The following is a 20,686-nucleotide window of genomic DNA, read 5'->3' on the forward strand; positions in this document are numbered from 1 at the left end:
CCTAATTAATTAATTAATGTTAATCAAATTGCTATATTGTAAATGTTGTTTAATCATTTAATCTGAACTTTAGCTGCGGGGGGCAGGGGGCGGAAGAAGGAAGTTTCCTTTGTAAGTATGTAAGCTGATGGATAATTGTAAAAAATACTCAGGCTTCATGTACTTGTACTTAAAACTGATGCTCATCAGTGTAGTGTAAGTGCTCTAGCAAGGATATACTGATTGTGCCTGGCCTCACTTTCACAAAAGCCACCACCATTAGCTTCCAGGTACGTTTTCAATTAAATTGCATTAGCAGAGGACAGTAGGGTTATATGAAGGGCCTTTTTTGGAAAGAAGAAATGCATACATCTGTACAGCTCCAATACTTCAGTTCTGAGAGCTGCACAAGTACCTAAAGAGAAAGGGAGAGCTCATTTTACTCCCAGACAGCCTAAAATACTAGAAACCAATATTCTTCCTTTTCTTCACGCACCATTGAATCAAATACCTCCATGCTTCATGGATAATAGCCCAACCTGTTTCACACAGTCTTTTGTGAAGTAGCTACTACTGATATCTTTTTTGTTTCACAATCAATCACTGAACATTGTTTCATAATAGTTATTAGTGAAATAGAAAACACAGACACTTTTCTCTCCCTTGCCCAGAGTTGGAGTTAAATCATGACCAAAAGGAGATAGGACAGGAATATACAGATTTTTTTTGCCAGTGATAATCTGGGAAAAAAAAGAAGAAAAGAGAGGTTAGTTCTGAAGAAAATAGCCTCCCAATCAAGTTCTAATGTGTTCTGCACCTGCTGTTGCTAGCCCCTATTTTTAAGGTAGAAATATCTACGCAATGCACCATTCTCCTGGCCCCTCCATGCCTTAATTAACTAAATGTCTGCCTCAAATGACAGGACATTGCCATCTAGAGAAGTACACTTAAGGAACAGTTCACACTTATGGTACTGCATAAAGAATAAATCATACTGTTCTCAAATTTTGGTGAACATTTTTCTATTTGGCATGCTAACTCCTGAAACCAGGAAAGAAGCCAGGAAGAGTTGTTTATGGCAGCAGTTTCTCTCTATTATTCCACACTCTGAGATATAGAGCCAAATGACTATTATATTCAGCTGTCTCTGGAATACCTTAGGGAAAGTCTGCCAGCCATGGAAGAGCATCAAGGTGGCCATGAATCATTCAAACCTTTATTTTATAAAGAGCTATCAATGGCCATGCCGTCAGTACTCCTAGCTTCCTCATTTTAATTTATAGAAAACAAGTCTGGACTACTGAAGTCCATCCATCTGCACATTCAAAGCTATTCAGGGCACTCCTATCTATACTCTGGATGGATAGGAATTAATGACTCACTGCTGCCCCCCTATTGAGGTTGATGGCAAAAATCCTAAACTACTAGACTTCTTCAGTGAGTGATTGGGTCCTAAATGTATAGCGAACAGGACATTGTGAGTCTTGAAAGGAGTACAGCTATTTTGCATGAGATTTTTGCCATTGACTGCTACTTTCAGCTGGTTCTTGGCTTCCACAGCAAGCTGACCTCTCCTCTGAACAACTGATCAGCCTTCCATAAAAAGTGGTTATGTGAGCTTCCAGGACCATGTGGCTTGGTGTTCTAAGTGTCTTTATTTATAAATAAAGCCTTTAGAACTGCAGATAAGAAGATACAGTTATCTCCCAATGCTCCTCAGTGTGCTCTGTGTAAATAGAATCAACTTTTGAGCTGCCCGTATTGTGATACAAATTCTGCAGACATGGTATTGTGGTTTATGTTTGTGTGTGTGAATCAGGAATAAAAACCTAGTATGTGTATAAAGACCTTCTGAATCAGGGCATAAGTATCATATGTACATTGTTACACTTCATCAGTATTTATCGTGAGCAGCGAACAGAGGACAGGCAAACAGAGGGAGTTTGCCTGGGAACCATCCAAGAGGAGCTAAGATGGCTGCTGCATTAGCGGGGCTGTGTTATGAGCTGGTGGGGGGAATATCCGAGTGTCTGTCTCCTGTGGCCATTTGTTTGACTGGAGCTAGTTGCAGGGACTGTTGACCATTTGTTTGTTTGTTTGTTTGTTTGTTTGTTTGTTTGTTTGTTTGAAAAGTGTGAATTGGGAGTGCTTTGTGAGGTGAGCCTTGAGTTGTTGATTAGAGGGAAGGCTTTGAGCCGGGCCAACTACTTCGAGCCAGCAGCCTTATAAAAAGGCAGCCAGTTGCGAACTCAGTGAGCGGCAAACAGAGGACAGGCAAACAGAGGGAGTTTGCCTTGGGGGAGTTCCCACCCAGTATTTTTGCCTTTCAGGCTTCTGTGAGAAGTAAATACATCATCTGAGGATGCTTTTAGAAGGAAGACATGATAGGGAGCGATCAACTGTTGTGACCTGTGCAGAATGTGCCATGTTTGCCTTTCTCCTAAAGGACAGAAGCAACTTCATCTGTTCAAAGTGCAAAGTGGTCTCCATATTGGAAAAGAAGGTTAAAGGACTAGAGATGCAAGTATCAACTTTACATTGTATCAGAGAAAATGAAGAGCAACAAGGGTGATGTCATGGTGGGCGTGTGCTATAGACCACCGGACCAGGAGGATGAGGTAGATGAGGCTTTCTGTGGACAATTAACTGAAGTTTCCAGAACACAGGCCCTGGTTCTAATGGGAGACTTCAATCACTCTGACATCTGCTGGGAGAGCAATACAGCAGTGCACAGACAATCCAGGAAGTTTTTGGAGAGTGTTGGGGACAACTTCCTGGTGCAACTACTGGAGGAACCAACCAGGGGTTGTTCTCCTTTTGACCTGCTGCTTACAAACAGGGAAGAATTGGTAGGGGAAGTAGAAGTGGGTGGCAATCTGGGCAGCAGTGACCATGAGATGGTTGAATTCAGGATCCTGACAAAAGGAAGAAAGAAGAGTAGCAAAATATGGACCCTGGACTTCAGAAAAGCAAACTTTGACTCCCTTAGGGAACTGATGGACAGGATCCCATGGGAGGCTAATATGAGGGGGAAAGGAATCCAGGAGAGCTGGCTGTATTAGAAGCCTTACTGAGGGCACAGGAACGAACCATCCCGATGTGCAGAAAGAATAACAAATATGGCAGGCAACCAGCTTGGCTTAACAGTGAAATCTTTGGTGAGCTTAAACATAAAAAAGAAGCTGACAAGAAGTGGAAACTTGGACAGATGACTAGGGAGGAGGATAAAAATATTGCTCGAGCATGCAGGGGTGTAATCAGGAAGGCCAAAACACAACTGGAGTTGCAGCTAGCAAGGGATGTGAAGGGTAACAAGAAGGGTTTCTACAGGTATGTTAGCGACAAAAAAAGGGTCAGGGAAGGTGTGGGACCCTTAATGAATGGGGGAGGCAACCTAGTGACAGATGATATGGAAAAAGCTGAAGTACTCACCTCAGTCTTCACAGACAAGTTCAGCTCCCACACTGCAGTCCTGGGCTACACAGTATAGGGAGGTGGTGAGCAGCCCCCAGTGGTGAAAGAACAGGTTAAGTTAACTATTTAGAAAATCTGGACATGCACAAGTCCATGGGTCCAGATCTAATATATCCGAGGGTGCTGATGGAATTGGCTGATGTGGTTGCAGAGCCATTGGCCATTATCTTTGAAAACCCTGGCGACTGGGGGAGGTCCCGGATGACAGGAAAAGGCAAATATAGTGCCCATCTTTGAAAAAGGGGAGGAGAACCTGAGGAACTAGAGACCGGTCAGCCTCACTTCAGTTCCTGGGAAAATCATGGAGCTGGTCCTCAAGGAAACCATTTTGAAACACTTGGAGGAGAGGAAGGTGATCAGGAACAATCAACATGGATTCACCAAGGGCAAGTCATGCCTGACCAACCTGATTGCCTTCTATGATGAGATAACTGGCTCTGTGGATATGGGGAAAGCGGTGGACGTGATATAGCTTGACTTTAGCAAAGCTTTTGATATGGTCTCCCACAGTATTCTTCCCAGCAAGTTAAAAAAGTATGGATTGGATGAATGGACTATAAGGTGGAAATAAAGATGGCTAGATTGTCGGGCTCAACAGGTAGTGATCAACAACTCGATATCTAGTTGGCAGCCGGTATCAAGCGGAGTACCCCAGGGGTCAGTCATGTGGCCAATTTTGTTCAACATCTTTATTAATGATCTGGATGATGGGATGGATTGCACCCTCAGCAAGTTTGCAGATGACACTAAGCTACGGGGAGAGGTAGATACACTAGAGGGTAGGGATAGGGTCCAGAGTGACCTAGACAAATTGGAGGAGTGGGCCAAAAGAAATCTGACGAGGTTCAACAAGGACAAGGGCAGAGTTCTGCACTTAGGATGAAATAATCCCTTGCACCCTACAGGCTGGGGACCGACTGGCTAAGCAGCAGTTCTGCAGAAAAGGACCTGGGGATTACAATGGATGAGAAGCTGGATATGAGTCAGCAGTATGCCCTCGTTGCCAAGAAGGCTAACGGTATATTGGACTGCATTAGTAGGAGCATTGCCAGGAGATGGAGGGAAGTGATTATTCCCCTCTATTCGGCACTGCTGAGGCCACATCTGGAGTATTGCATTCAGTTTTGGGCCCCCCCACTACAGAAAGGATGTGGGCAAATTGGAGAGAGTCCAGCAGAGGGAAACAAAAATGATCAGGGGGCTGGGGCACATGACTTATGAGGAGAGGCTGAGGGAACTGGGCTTGTTTAGTCTGCAGAAGAGAGGAGTGAGGGGGGATTTGGTAGCAGCCTTCAAGTACCTGAAGGGGGGTTCCAAAGGGGAGGGAGCTTGGCTGTTCTCAGTGGTGGCAGATGACAGAACACAGAGCAATGGTCTCAAGTTGCTGTGGGGGAGGTTTAGGTTGGATATTAGGAAACACTATTTCACTAGGAGGGTGGTGAAGCACTGGAATGGGTTACATAGGGAGGTGGTGGAATCTCCATCCTTAGAGTTTTTTACGGCCCAGCTTGACAAAGCCCTGGCTGGAATGATTTAGTTGGGATTGGTCCTGCTTTGAGCAGAGGATTGGACTAGATGACCTCATGAGGTCTTCCATCCCTAATCTTCTTCTGATCTTCCACATACTTGAAATTAGATTGCTGATACATATACTATTTACATCCATCAGCTAATCAGGTAATGGAGTGTGTTGGATTTCATTGCCTGCAGCAACTACATTCATAATTTGATCTCAAGACCTCAAGATATGACAACAAAGGCACTAGAGCGCTAAATCATCCTAATGGAATGTTCATTCAGATACAACTCTGAATCTGAAAAACTCCAACACTCTTTTATGCTAAATAACTGTATCCACTAGACTCTTTCCTGGAAAATTGAACTGAAACATACATTAAATTAGAATTAAAAACTAGAATGATTTGTATTGATTTGAGTGGTGCTACACCAATTTATTAGGACCTGGTTATTACCTCCAGGGAGAGGTGGAGGTTTCCATTCCCCCACTCATATATACATCCTCCAGACAAGCTGTACTCTGAATTTCATCTACACTTAGTAAAGCAGAAATTACAGTCTTCTGAGTATTGGAGGTTAGGGTGGGTTTTTTTATTTGAAAGCTTTTCATTTAACAAAAAAATAATCTAGTTACATGATTTCATTCTAGTTGTTCTAATTGACTACACTGGCACTATTTCTGGAGTAAGATGAATAATTTATATAAATTTGGTGACTAGACACAATGTACAAAATAAAATTAGAAATGGCATTTGATAAACATCCTACAATATGTTGCACTAAATTCATGACAATGCTGCTGCCAGAAATATATTAACAACTAAACAGCGGGAATAAAGTAAAACAAAGTAATGAACCACTAGCTAAGCCAAATCAAGATTCCTTGTGTTGTGCGCTGACTGCCATGGAATTTGAGCCCTGGCAACATGAAAAACTAAGTGACTTTGACTGGTGGAAGCTATGAACTTAAAGCTTTGCTACTGGCCCTAGACAGTTCAGTCCCAGCTATGGCAGGGGATGGGATGAGAGGAAAATAAATACTTAATTATATGCAATCTATTTTCCTGCACTTGTAAAAGTGACACTCCTTAAAACGTGCTCTAAAATGTCTGCAAATCTCTGGATTACCACAAGTAAATTACTTAGTGCTTTAAAAAAAAGAAATAGAATGTTTATCATTATATTGCGGGGGGAGGGGAGGAGGGACAAATTTCCAAGCCTTATGCAGTGACAGATAGATGCAACATTTGTTATTGTTTATTAACAGGTTTAGTGTTAACTGCTTTCACACAACAATTTACAATATAACTTTTTTTTTTGTCACATGCAATGCAGCTGGATGTGAGAAGGAGGCTGGATAGTTCGGTAGATTGGTAATGGGGAACAGAACTTTCACCTATAGAAGCCTGGGGTGAGAACCACAAATGGGACTTTGACTCAGCATTGCAACACCTCATTTTTAGGCATTCTGCCACCTAGTGGAATCCTCAGCCTTGAGTTAGGTATCCATGTGCCTGGTACAAGGCATGGGGAGAGTTAGGTGCCTAAAAATGGGAATTACAAAGCCAGCCTGCTGAATGGAGAGCCAGCTAAACTAGCCTATAGGAGATGCAGAGCACACTAAGCCCTACCCCTCAAAGGGGAGTTAGGTGCCTTCACAGCCATCAACCTTCTCCAAGAGTCAGATGCCTAAATGAGGTCAGTCGTTTCTTGTAAGAACAACAAAAAAGATTTGAGGAGGAGGTGCTCCCCTTATAGCCAGTGGGTAAAGCACTCACCCAGGATGTCAGAGACCCAGGTTCCAATTCCTACTCTGCCTGATGTGTTGTAGGAACTTGAATCAAGGTGTCCCATGTGAGTGCCCCAATCACTGAGCTATAGAGCTATTCCTCTTTGTACAAATAATTAAATACTCATTGGGCCAGAGAGAGTTAGAATGACTGTACAGTCCCATGATTAGGGCACTCACCTAGGACTGGGATTTGAATCAAGGTCTCCCACATCCTGCATGAGTGCTCTAAGTGGTCGGCTCTTGGGCATAAGGGGGGCACTACGACCACCACCTCAGTCATAGAATATCCTTCTGCTGTATTTTGCCAGAGTAACTGTGCTCAGAGTATGCTTACTAGATTGGACCCCACAGATGAGACAGGCAGGGGATACCTAGATTGAGAATGAAATCAGGGTTTGGGCGTGAGCTCAATGCCAGTGTCCAGATTGAGACAGTTTTGCACATGCCCACTAGCAGGGATTTAGGTGCCTTCAGGGTTAGGCAGCTGAGTGGGGGTTCTGAGGATCCACATTTTGGATTTAGGCACCTGAAGGAGAAGGTAGGTTCCCATATCCCTCTGTGAATCTGACACCTGATGTGAATAAGGCCTAGACTTGTAGTGACTGAATTCTATCAACGTATGCCAATAGTATACATGAAATTAATTGTAGTTGTTCTAGTTCCCAGTAGAAAACTGTTTCCCACTACTATATTTGGTCATAAATTAAGGATTTCATTATCCGAGGCTGTCAGTATACAGTATGTCACAAACTACTATATTAGGAAATTAAGGCATACAATGAGTGTTAAGGCCTGATTTTACTCTGATTTACTCTGAGGATAACTTCATTAACAATAAATCCTGTAAACTCGCTGCTGAGTGAAGAGAATTGGACCTATTAATTGTTCTTTAAAATACCTTTTTGAACCAGACAAATAAGTATGTTATTGCATTTGTTATTCTATCCACTTTACGATAACGATAGTACATTTTTTCTAGAATAAACAGGCACAATGGATACTTTTCACCAAATGAGAGTTATTCCCTTCCCATGCACAAGTGGAAAGACAAAAAGATCTCATTTTCATTTAGTAAACAAATATTTTGCAATATTGTAGGTAATACTTTTGTACTGTAATGTGCAAGACTTTGTTTTCCTAATAATTTATTGAAATTTCTAGGGCCTCACTGAATACTGTATACACTGAATAATGTTTCCACAGCTGTGGTATAGGCCCTGAGGTCTCTCAACATGCATATTGTTGTTACGTTCTCAGAAAATTGATTTTCAGCACAATAATTTTCAAAACAACATTATGTATAATTCCCCTCTTGGGTACTATGAAGGAACACATGGCATAATGCTATACATGAAAATAGTTTTTAAAGTTTTGCCCACTTAAAATAATAACACATCCAATGGAGATAATTTTGCAGTTAGCAAAGCTTTTTTTCTCCACTCAGTTTACATGCACATCCTCATATTGTTGTTACCAGATTGAAATGTGCTCTCCCACATATCACCCATTCTTCTCAGCTCTCCTCCTCAGGAGCTTACAACTCTGGCCCCAATCCAGAAAAGGCTGATCAACTTCAACAGGTCTGCTCACGTTCTTTGTTGAGCTGGGGACAGAACACTCACTGTATTGCAAGACGGAGCCCTATGACTTTTCTAATTATTTTTTCCTGTAACATATATGACATTTACACAATACCTGATGGTTTGATATGATACAATGACTTTATTTGCATTTACCTGAGATCGCCACTTATCTTACTCAAAGCTCCATCTCTCCTGATTAATGTGGCTAATCTAAACTCATTCTAACCCCCATCCACTGCATTTGACCTCACATCACCATGAAATCTCTATATCTACTTTAATGGAAGAGATAGGTATATTTGGATATAAAATTTTTCTTTATTTATCAAATCCAATTTACCTATAAAATAAAAAGAAAAGGTGTACTTGTGGCACCTTAGATACTAACAAATTTATTTGAACATAAGCTTTTGTGAGCTACAGCTCACTTCATTGGATGCATTCAGTGGAAAATATAGTGGGGATATTTATATACACAGAGAACATGAAACAATGGGTGCTACCATACACACTGTAACGACAGTGATCACTTAAGGTGAGCTATTACCAGCAGGAGAGTGGGGGGGGGGAAACCTTTTGTAGTGATAATCAAGGTGGGCCATTTCCAGCAGTTGACAAGAACATCTGAGGAACAGTGGGGGGTGGAGGGGGGCAATAAACAAGGGGAAATAGTTTTACTTTGTGTAATGACCAATCCACTCCCAGTCTCTATTCAAGCCTAAGTTAATTGTATCCAGTTTGCAAATTAATTCCAATTCAGCCGTCTCTTGTTGGAGTCTGTTTCTGAAGTTTTTTTGTTGAAGAATTGCAACTTTTAGGTCTGTAATCGAGTGACCAAAGAGATTGAAGTGGTCTCCAACTGCTTTTTGAATGTTATAATTCTTGACATCTGATTTGTGTCCATTTATTCTTTTATGGAGAGACTGCCCAGTTTGACCAATGTACATGGGAGAGGGGCATTGCTGGCACATGATGGCATATATCACATTGGTAGATGTGCAGGTGAACGAGCCTCTGATAGTGTGGCAGATGTGATTAGGCCCTATGATGGTGTCCCCTGAATAGATATGTGGACACAGTTGGCAACAGGCTTTGTTGCAAGGATAGGTTCCTGAGTTAGTGGTTCTGTTGTGTGGTGTGTGGTTGCTGATGAGTATTTGCTTCAGGTTGGGGGGGCTGTCTGTAAGCAAGGACTGGCCTGTCTCCCAAGATCTGTGAGAGTGATGGGTCATTCTTCAGGATAGGTTGTAGATCCTTGATGATGCGCTGGAGAGGTTTTAGTTGGGGGCTGAAGGTGATGGCTAGTGGCGTTCTGTTATTTTGTTTGTTGGGCCTGTCCTGTAGTAGGTGACTTCTGGGTACTCTTCTGGCTCTGTCAATCTGTTTCTTCACTTCAGCAGGTGGGTACTGTAGTTGTAAGAATGCTTGATAGAGATCTTGGAGGTGTTTGTCTCTGTCTGAGGGGTTGGAGCAAATGCGGTTGTATCGTAGAGCTTGGCTGTAGACAATGGATTGTGTGGTGTGGTCTGGATGAAAGCTGGAGGCTTGTAGGTAGGAATAGCAGTCAGTAGGTTTCCGGTATAGGGTGGTGTTTATGTGACCATTGCTTATTAGCACTGTAGCATCAAGGAAGTGGATCTCTTGTGTGGACTGGTCCAGGCTGAGGTTGATGGTGGGATGGAAATTGTTGAAATCATGGTGGAATTCCTCAAGGGCTTCTTTTCCATGGGTCCAGATGATGGAGATGTCATCAATGTAGCACAAGTAGAGTAGGGGCATTAGGGGACGAGAGCTAAGGAAGCGTTGTTCTAAGTCAGCCATAAAAATGTTGGCATACTGTGGGGCCATGCGGGTACCCATAGAAGTGCCACCGATATGATGGTATATGTTGTCCCCAAATGTGAAATAGCTATGGGTGAGGACAAAGTCACAAAGTTCAGCCACCAGGTTTGCCGTGACATTATCAGGGATAGTGTTCCTGATGGCTTGTAGTCCATCTTTGTGTGGAATGTTGGTGTAGAGGGCTTCTACATCCATAGTGGCTAGGATGGTGTTTTCAGGAAGATCACCGATGGATTCTAGTTTCCTCAGGAAGTCAGTGGTGTCTCGAAGATAGCTGGGATTGCTGGTAGCATAGGGCCTGAGGAGGGAATCTACATAGCCAGACAATCCTGCTGTCAGGGTGCCAATGCCTGAGATGATGGGGTGTCCAGGATTTCCAGGTTTATGGATCTTGGGTAGCAGATAGAATACCGCAGGTCGGGGTTCCAGGGGTGTGTCTGTGCGAATTTGTTCTTGTGCTTTTTCAGGGATTTTCTTGAGCAAATGGTGTAGTTTCTTTTGGTAACCCTCAGTGGGATCAGAGGGTAATGGCTTGTAGAAAGTGGTGCTGGAGAGCTCCTGAGCAGCCTCTTGTTCATATTCCGACCTATTCATGATGATGACAGCACCTCTTTTGTCAGCCTTTTTGATTATGATGTCAGAGTTGTTTCTGAGACTGTGGATGGCATCATCAAGGATCTACAACCTATCCTGAAGGACGACCCATCACTTTCACAGATCTTGGGAGACAGGCCAGTCCTTGCTTACAGACAGCCCCCCAACCTGAAGCAAATACTCATCAGCAACCACACACCACACAACAGAACCACTAACTCAGGAACCTATCCTTGCAACAAAGCCCGTTGCCAACTGTGTCCACATATCTATTCAGGGGACACCATCATAGGGCCTAATCACATCAGCCACACTATCAGAGGCTCGTTCACCTGCACATCTACCAATGTGATATATGCCATCAAGTGCCAGCAATGCCCCTCTCCCATGTACATTGGTCAAACTGGACAGTCTCTCCATAAAAGAATAAATGGACACAAATCAGATGTCAAGAATTATAACATTCAAAAAGCAGTTGGAGACCACTTCAATCTCTTTGGTCACTCGATTACAGACCTAAAAGTTGCAATTCTTCAACAAAAAAACTTCAAAAACAGACTCCAACGAGAGACTGCTGAATCGGAATTAATTTGCAAACTGGATACAATTAACTTAGGCTTGAATAGAGACTGGGAGTGGATGGGTCATTACACAAAGTAAAACTATTTCCCCTTATTTATTGTGCCCCCACCCCCCACTGTTCCTCAGATGTTCTTGTCAACTGCTGGAAATGACCCACCTTGATTATCACTACAAAAGGTTTTTCCCCCCCACTCTCCTGCTGGTAATAGCTCACCTTAAGTGATCACTCTCATTACAGTGTGTATGGTAACACCCATTGTTTCATGTTCTCTATGTATATAAATCTCCCCACTGTATTTTCCACTGAATGCATCCAATGAAGTGAGCTGTAGCTCACAAAAGCCTTATGGTCAAATAAATTAGTTAATCTCTAAGATGCCACAAGTACTCCTTTTCTTTTTGCGAATACAGACTAACACAGCTGCTACTCTGAAACCTATAAAATAAAGGATTTGATAACATAACTGTTATTTTAGAAATACTATTTCTAAATACATAACTATTCTCAGATCTGAAACTAATTGTATAGAGCAAAATCCTGAAGCCCTTACTTAGTCCTCACTCAGCCAAAACACTCATTGACCTGAATTTTGAAGCCTTTACTCAGCCAGAGTTCTCATTGGAATTAATAAAAAATTGTCTGAGTAAATAATTTCAGAATTTGATCCCTGTCATGTGGACCTTTGTCACTTGTCAATGTATTTCCCTACAACAAGACAGCTTTGGAATTTCTTGAAAATAGCAATACATAGCATGCTTTGTACTTATCAATGCATCATTAACTCTGTCTTTGCATTCGGTGTGGACTTGATTCCTGTTTAACATACCTTTCATGGCAGAAGTGTCTGAGGCACCTCACAAAATCATAAACAATAAGTACGGGTTCATTAAACAAAAACTTTTAGAGAACAACTCTAATGTTCGTCTCTATTTAGAAACAGAGACTCAGCAGGGATAGGTTTCATACTTTAAGTACATTGATGTAAAATCTAAATCACTCAGGTTAAGAGCCCCAAATTGGGTACAGACAAAAAATGTTGGTCAATCACAAAGCCTGACATGATTCACAGTGTCAATCATTCACTTATGTAAACTGAACAAAAGACTTATCTTAAAGACTAATAAGCCAACTTTGTATCCTATGTGATCTGTAAGAGAAAGTCAACGTGTATTGTAATTTTGTTTGGTTTTGCTTCCTTTCAAATTATGCCATACTGTTCAAGTATTTATGGGTCAATTTTCTGTGCAATGCATGGGGAACTAGGCATAATATTAACATTAATGTTAATAGTTGTTTCACAGCTGTAGCTCTGCATATTACATTGAAAATTTGTTTATTACTGTTACGTATTAGTCTGCTGCGGTAGTATGTTACTCTCAAAAGGAATATGGAAGAGCTTTTGTTCAGAGTGTTACCAGAATTTAAAATAGGAGGTTAACTAAAAAACAAAGTGTTTCATTCTTTTATATGAGCACTATAACCTATTTAAGTATTTGAATTCTTGTTGTATGACATGGCCAAGTAAACTAGACTGTAGAATTCATGCCCTGCTTCAGAAAGAATGGTTTGATTCCTTGTGCTATCAGTTGAGCTATGTTTCTAATATTGTGGCAATGGCATTTCATATCTCAGTGCTCCAGCAAAATGGAATCCTCTCTCAAGCACTGTTCCCTTAGGGAAAATAAAAAACATGGAAGATTTGTGATGTCATGTTATTGTAACAAAATCTAGATGGACTAGACTTTTCTGTAATAAATGGTAAAGTCTGCCCCATTAATATGTGCTCCTGTGAACAGCTGTGATTATTTTTATAGTGAGTGGGGATGGGAAAAAAGATCACTGAAGGCATGCAAGCAAGGATGTGATAGTCACAAGCAATATTTCTGTCTGGTAGCTGAAGGCTCGCTCTGAGCCTGAGGGATCATAAGTAGCTTGGATTATATACATCATGTAAACATCTGTTTATCCTAGCATGCAGAGGTAGATTAGATGTTTGTGGGGCTGTGGGCCAGAGCCAGGGGGGCCCCTCCCCACCCGTTTCACCTGAAGTCCCCACTGACCCCTCCCCCAGTGCTTCTGCCAGGGAAATGGGTTGGGGCGCAGGGGCTCGCCCCACCCTGCTCCCCTGACCCCCAGCACTCCTGACGGGCAGCAGGCTCGGGGCACTGGGGCACCCATTTTTCTGGGTGTCCCCAATTGGCCGGAGCCCCTGGGGACAGTCCCCATTGGCCCAGTGGCTAATCTGCCACTGCTAGCACAGACATCACCTGATAAGTACTGGGTTCCGTCATATAGAGGTGACAATAAAATACACATATAGATACTCTACATAAAGGTAGATGAGGATATGGTAGGAGCTACAGAAAGCTAACAGCTAAATATTTTCTAAAGTGAACACACGTTAACGAAAATCTATTTTAAAAGGAGATCTGTAAGGGCCTGATCCAAAGTCAATGAAAAGACTCCCATTAACTTCAGCAGGCTTTGGATCCAGCCCTGAAAGCACCAATATGGATATTTAAATGTGTTTGGATAATGCAGTTGCTTATACGTATCCTCAAATGATTTTCAATCATTAGAGTCAGCCTTTCTCTGCTTAGATATAGAACAATCAGCCCAGCAGACTCTCCCAAAGCACTCATCTATCTTCACGTTGTCTGGCTACGCCAGAAGAAGGACAGGAGGCACTGGAGGTGGTTTAATTTGGCCTCAACTTTATTCTTAACTCTCTGGGAGTATCCAGTAGATAAAAGTGTACAGTGCAGGAAATGCCATAATCATTTTCATATAATACCAGGGGGCTTCCGTCAGCCCTCCCCATTACCAATCTTGGACACCAGCCAAACCACTGCTGGGACCTCACCATCCCCCCCTTGACTGAGGGCTGGGGGGGGAGGGCCTCCTGCCATTACCAGTCATAGGAGCCTCAAACCCCCTCCCCTTACCCCCCGATTTTCCCTCTCTCAATGAATACCTCCTTTAAATCCTTTGCCAATCCATTTTATCTGACCACTGTATCTTTTCACAATGGAGTACCTGCACTGGACATCCACCCCATGTTTACATAATGAGTTGCAACATCATAGCCTAATGCCCATTCCATGATTGCCCCAACTGAGCCCTCCCAAAACCACAGTGGGGAAGGCAAAAAGACCCTTCACTTTGCCTTTGCCAATCTGGCGGTGAGGGAAGAATTCCTTCCCAGCCCCGCAAGAAAGGAGCGAGAAGTGCAAATGCTCACAGCAGATCCTGACAATCTGCTATTTCACCACTTCCATGGGAGAGAGTGGGGGTGCTGCTCCACCTGGTCCAGGGGAAAAAAAAAAGAGGACTTTGTCTGCCTGGCATGGACCTATATAGTACTCTCTCTCTTCTGGTCACTCAGAGGAGGGATGGATGCTGACCTGCTCTGCAGCTGCTATAAAAGTCACTCTAACCCCTTAAAGTGGGACACATTTTCCTGTGTGGTATGCTCATTGTTAAAGTTAGCAGTTGGGGGGAAAAGGCAAAGGCAGCACTCTGAAAGAAAGATGTTCTGTCTCCTGTAAAAGAGGACCAGTAGATCCATGTTGAGACAAATGAATGATATGCATTTAAAGATTATCTGAAGGTTTGTTTGTCAGTCTGTCTTTCTCCTGCTGGTAATAGCTCACCATAAGTGATCACTCTTGTTACAGTGTGTATGGTAACACCCATTGTTTCATGTTCTCTGTGTATATAAATCTCCCCACTGTCTTTTCCACTGAATGCATCCGATGAAGTGAGCTGTAGCTCATGAAAGCTTATGTTCAAATAAATTTGTTAGTCTCTAAGGTGCCACAAGTACTCCTTTTCTTCTTTCTAATCAGTGAATCAGACTTAAGGAATGATGCTTCTGTTGGCGTTGTTGCTCTCTAATCTTTACAGTGTCTGGGAACGTCTGGTAACACAAGTGATTATACTTACCGGTCAAAAACAAACTTATTTTCTAGCATAATTCTGAGGTATAGAAGCCACCTGAAAATATCCAGAGGATCTTTCTTTTAATTTGTTAATGTTAGAGGTGACTGTTAATATTAACTGATTTTTTTGTTTCTAATCATTATTTTTCAGAAATTTTACTGTTGTTAATTCCAAAATCATTGTCGTCACTATAAGGCCTGAACCTAAAACAGCGGATTCATTTCTAGAGATAGAGTTAGCACATCTGGCTAATGTAAGTATTGCTGCAGAGAATCTTTATTTCTAGTTGTATTCTTCTTTAAAAAAAAAAAGGACTAATTTGCCTGATAAAAGCAAAGCACAGAGGTACACAGCATACTCTGAATAGACTGTTTTCACGTTGCATGCGTACAGAACTGTGTGACCCTTTGTTTCTGTCATTCTTATGGTTTTCATTTATACAGCAATTTTCATAGGGAACTCTACATTAACTGCTTTGATAGATACAATGGCAAATGTAGTATTTGTCCATTGGTTTCCCTTTTGTTACCAGATGAGGTCCATAGTGCAACATAAGCTTCAGGCCTTTTCTTACTTTTTTCTTTGCCATTATGTGATACATGAAAGGACAATTCATATTTGACTACACTATCAGAATATGAAAATGCAGCCTCACTCCAGTTTGCAAGTTCTACAAATTCACAAGATCTTGTTTTTTCTGCTATTTTCATGTCCTGTAATTTTAATTTAAAGAGTTTAAAGCCAAAAAAAAGCCTCTAAATGTAATTCCATATTAAAGAGTGGCTAAAGTTGTACAGAAATTTCAAACAATTTCTTCCTGCTGCTTTCAGCTACCTCTTGATATCAAAGAAAACTTTTACAGGAAAGTTGTGTGAAATAAGACATCCAGGTAAGAACAAGGCCTATCGATATTGCTAGTGATGTCTGAGACATCATAATATGCAGAATTTCTGCCTGACTTTTTACATTGGTAATGAAGAGTTAGAAGTTATATTGAGTCAAGGAGGAAAGAGACATTTAAGAAAGGCATATAAAATAAAGTTATTGTATTAACATAAAATACTTCAAAGTTAATAGCATTTTGTTAAATTTTATGGGACAAGTTCTCTATTGGCCTATTCAAATGCAATTTCACTGACATTAAAGGAGTTGCACTCAGCCTCTTGTGGATTTGACCCAAAGACTGTAGGAAACTGGATGGCTCTCGGAATTTATGTGGCAATCTGGCCCATTCAGCTCTAAGTTTTTGGTTTACATCCAGCCCAGGCTGGAAGTGACAGAATCTTATTACCATCCGCTGATTATTCAGTAGTTGGTATGAAATGAGTTTTATGGTCTCATCCAGTTCCTGGTGATCAGGTATTACAAAGAACATCACAACTGATCCTCATGGTCAAGTTTAGCAGACAGGAAAAGATGGAACAAGCAAGGACTCTGAGCTACCCTCTGAATCCTAGAGGTAGTATTTTAAAGTAAGGGTTGACACACATTGATGTGGCAGTGTGGGGAAGCCTTTACACTGTTGCAGCCAGTGTGGTACCTTGTCTATGGATTAACAGAAACTTCAATCTCCAGCACTGTCAGGAACAGAAATTTCACTAAAAAAACATAATGGGCTGTATTCAGTCAGATTACTTTGAGGCATGGGCCACAAATGAACATGGAAGCTTGATCTTAGTACTTCATGTCTATTTATCAGAAAAGCCAGACAGCTTGTGGAAAATATTTCCCTTGCTGTATTTAGGTAAGTCAGATCACAGAGATCTTCAGATGAGCTCAAGATACTTCTAGATCTTTGATTTTTGTTTATATTATTTTACTATTTATTAGTTGTGGAGTTATTTTTACAGCTCATAAAAAAGGGATGTGAAAGGATCATTTCATATGTGGAAACATGAATGGTTAGTCACAGGGCTATAGCCCAGGTAGACAAGGGAAAGAAAAGAGAAGATTGTAATGAATTTGTTCATAGCTGTAAGACAAGAGGTAAGGAACAATCAAGGTAATATCAGTAAACTCTGTATCAGTGTTGAAATCAACTAATAAATCCAAAATAAGCAAGTAAAATGGCATGACATAAACAAGGCAAAAGGAAGGTTAAATGAATGTCTTCACAAGTTGATTTCTAGAAAAGACATTAAAGAGGGACCTGTTTCTTCAGCTTGTTTGTTTTATTGTTCTTTTTTAAAATGTACACACCCAGCACTTGCCCATTTTCCAGTTCTTTAGAAAGGTTCATTCTGGCAATGGAAGATGCAGGACATCGATTGTGATCTGGCATTGTCTACCTTTCTGTAACAGGACATTAATGAGTACTGTATTAGCGCAGGACTAGGAAGTGCTGACAAGGCAAGAGGATAGTAACCTTGTCAATAACATTAAGGACCTGGCACTGTTTTCTTCTGGCTCAGTTTTAGCTCAATAATATTTTACTCCAAATATCTGCAAGTTTTCTCCAAATTATACAGCCAGACCACTGCCCCCACTGAGGTCACTGTTACACCACATGAATACAGGAGTTATCCTGTGCCGATCCAATTGCAGGATCCTGGCCTAAAAACTGGGAACAGAAACTGGTTTTACAGTTTTGAATGGCTTTAATGTTTAGTGGTTTTCTGTTCATGATAGTTTCCCAGATGAGATTTTATATAAAGAAGAGCAGTTGGAGATGCTGTGGCACATTCTCTGATTTGTGTCTTTTGCCTTTTGATCTTCATTTTCTTTATTAGAATTTACCTCAGTTGAAAATTAGAATCTAATTTTCTCTAATTATGTCTTAATATACCATAATCTGTCTTTGAACTCTGTACATCATACACAGTAATTAAGGTGAAAATGGTTTTACTTCATCTCTAGACTTTGATTGTTATACATTAATGGCTCAGAGTTTAATCATGATGTCAATTAAGTGGGCTAATTATTAAATTAATTTAATTAAATATTAAATAGGAATTAAAATACAGACATTTTATTCCAATTAATCTTTTCTAGAAGTTTTCTTTGTGTTGTTGCTCTTTTCAAACTTTGCCTCTTTTAATATTACCTATACTATACGAATCAAAAAAGTCTGTTGTTGAATGGATTAATGATTATCTGATGACTTCTAAAATGTGCTCATGTATCTGTGGGAGTATAGTTACATTTTTTAATTTTTATTTTTGTTAATTATTTGTCCACTGATTGATTAAACTAAATTATATTATGTGTACATCTGAGATGTAGAGGGGCTCCTTGCACAAACATGCATAATAATTGTGAAAAAGACATATGCGCATGTGAAAACTCCTGTTGTTCACAGCTGGAATACTTCAGGGCTTTATTTTCAAACAATGAAATATGAATTAATAAATTCCATTCTAACTATCCATAATAGGTGTTCATGTGCTCAAAATGAATACATTATTATAATTGCATTTTACACTCAAATTTGGTATGTATTCATAAAATTGAATTATTTTACATATATATATCCTACCCGTCAGTGGTATACCCAAATAGCCTACCCATCAGTGGGGTCTGTGTGTGTGTGTGTGTATATATATATATATACACACACCCCACTGATGGGTAGGCTATTTGGAATACAGCACTGTATTTGAACTTGTAGATGATTTTAAATATAGCGCTGACCATGGTACTCTGTAACATGCTAATGTAGCTTGCAGTGTGTTGCTCACCGTACATGGTATTTAATGCCATCCGGTATGATCACAGGTGGATTACATGAGCAGTATGATCACGATTGTAACATTTTTCTACTAGTTATGCTGGAAAAGGCACCAACATCATGGACTTTGTTCCAGAAAGAATGTGAAATATCATCTCCTAATTTTGCAAAACCTCTGCTCTTATATCAATGGACAATGCAGTGGCAATCTAGTAATATTATGGGAGTTAAAGCTTCTGGTTATGATTACTTCCACTGAAACTTTGACTTCCAATTATTGTGGGCCTACATAGCATGCACAATTCCATTCAATTGTGCACCATGTCTTGAATACTGAAAGTTTTATGTGCCACACCTACGTATTTCTATTCCCAATGTGTCAAGGATTTTTGGAGGAATGTGGGTGACATTTATGCTGCTCTCAGTGTTACAGCTTCATCTCTTATTCATTTTTATGGTGACTCAACATACTCCCCTCTCCATGTGAATGAGCTCCAAAAGGGCCACAGATTTGTGAAAACTACATGGATTTATCACTTCCTTAAACCTTCCCACAGAGTCCTCTATTTGCCTTGGTGACTGGCCATTGCTTGAAATTTTCTTCTTTAAAATCATTCTTTTAGTTAAGTCTGAGCAGTCACCTTTTTCTCAAAGCATTTTCAAGTCCTCTCTCCTTGCAGTGTGGAAAGAGATGGTGTAGGCTGTGCATCACCAAGAAAAAAATCACAGCTACCTGAATGTATACTGGCATCGGTTTGAGGCATAGCTTTTACGTATGATTATGACTGCATAAGAATGAATATAGGCAGATTACTTCAAGTCTCAAGACACTTTCAAGCTGCTGAATCCTCTGTTTTTTCTAACTTTCCTGTTATTGCCAGTTATGATTCTTCCACAACCTCTTCTATTGATTCTTCAGAATGCTTTGGGCCAATGGTGCAAGATGCACACTCTGGATTTGTATGTGCCTGTTATCCGGCATCTTGTCATGTGTTTTTAGTCTTTTATTTTAGATTATGAAGTCACTTATCTGTGTTTGTAAGGTGTGATGTGAATTTAAAGTTCTACGTGTGTTTTAAAATAATTATACCAAACTCAGAACCTTTAATACAGTCACCAAACTAGTGAACTACAAGATCAGAGCTTCATTAAATATCTTTGTTACTATAGTCTGGAAGAGAAAGCTTTGCCTCTCTTGAAAAAGGGTGGTAGAAGAATTCTAACAAATGGGTGGATATTTTCTTTCATTAATATTAATAAATAGTTTCTACAGTTTGAAACAGCTGTGGATTAAAATGATGTGTATGTAAAAGCGTTTCTGAAAAAATATTGCCCACTGGCAACCTGTACAATTGACTTTTTCAGTACTATCCTAAGATAAGTATATAAAAATGAAAATAACTTGATCATTTTAAACTATTCCTCATGCTTGCCGTTGTTTTTGTTTTCCACCAATCTTTTGTTGGAGGAGTTGCGCTCTTGTGCCCAGTGTCTGTTTTTATTGATTCCTAACTTTAAAATATCTGTGCCAAAAGTGCTATATATGACTTCTAGGAGAACATTATATGAACATCATGACAAAATATGTCTTGTGCAAGTAAACTGAACCTTGACATCTGTTCCTTTAGATATCTGCAGTTTTGTTTGTTATTCTGTATTATACATCTACTGTAGCTGTGGCTTCATGCATACCCAATCTTTACAACAGTCTT

At 40.6% G+C, this 20,686-nt stretch overlaps 1 protein-coding gene across 5 annotated transcripts in view; it reads left to right on the forward strand.

The window, feature by feature from the left end:
- Window positions 1-20,686, forward strand: part of ADGRB3 (adhesion G protein-coupled receptor B3) — a 621,270-nt gene that overhangs the window by 365,889 nt on the left and 234,695 nt on the right. For all 5 annotated transcript variants that reach the window (XM_073336359.1, XM_073336357.1, XM_073336356.1 and 2 more), the window contains one exon: window positions 15,458-15,560. In XM_073336359.1, coding sequence (XP_073192460.1) covers window positions 15,458-15,560 — 103 coding nt within the window. The remainder of the gene's footprint in view (window positions 1-15,457; window positions 15,561-20,686) is intronic.

This window comes from Lepidochelys kempii, chromosome 3 (assembly GCF_965140265.1).
Source record: "Lepidochelys kempii isolate rLepKem1 chromosome 3, rLepKem1.hap2, whole genome shotgun sequence".
Lineage (NCBI taxonomy): Eukaryota > Metazoa > Chordata > Testudines > Cheloniidae > Lepidochelys > Lepidochelys kempii.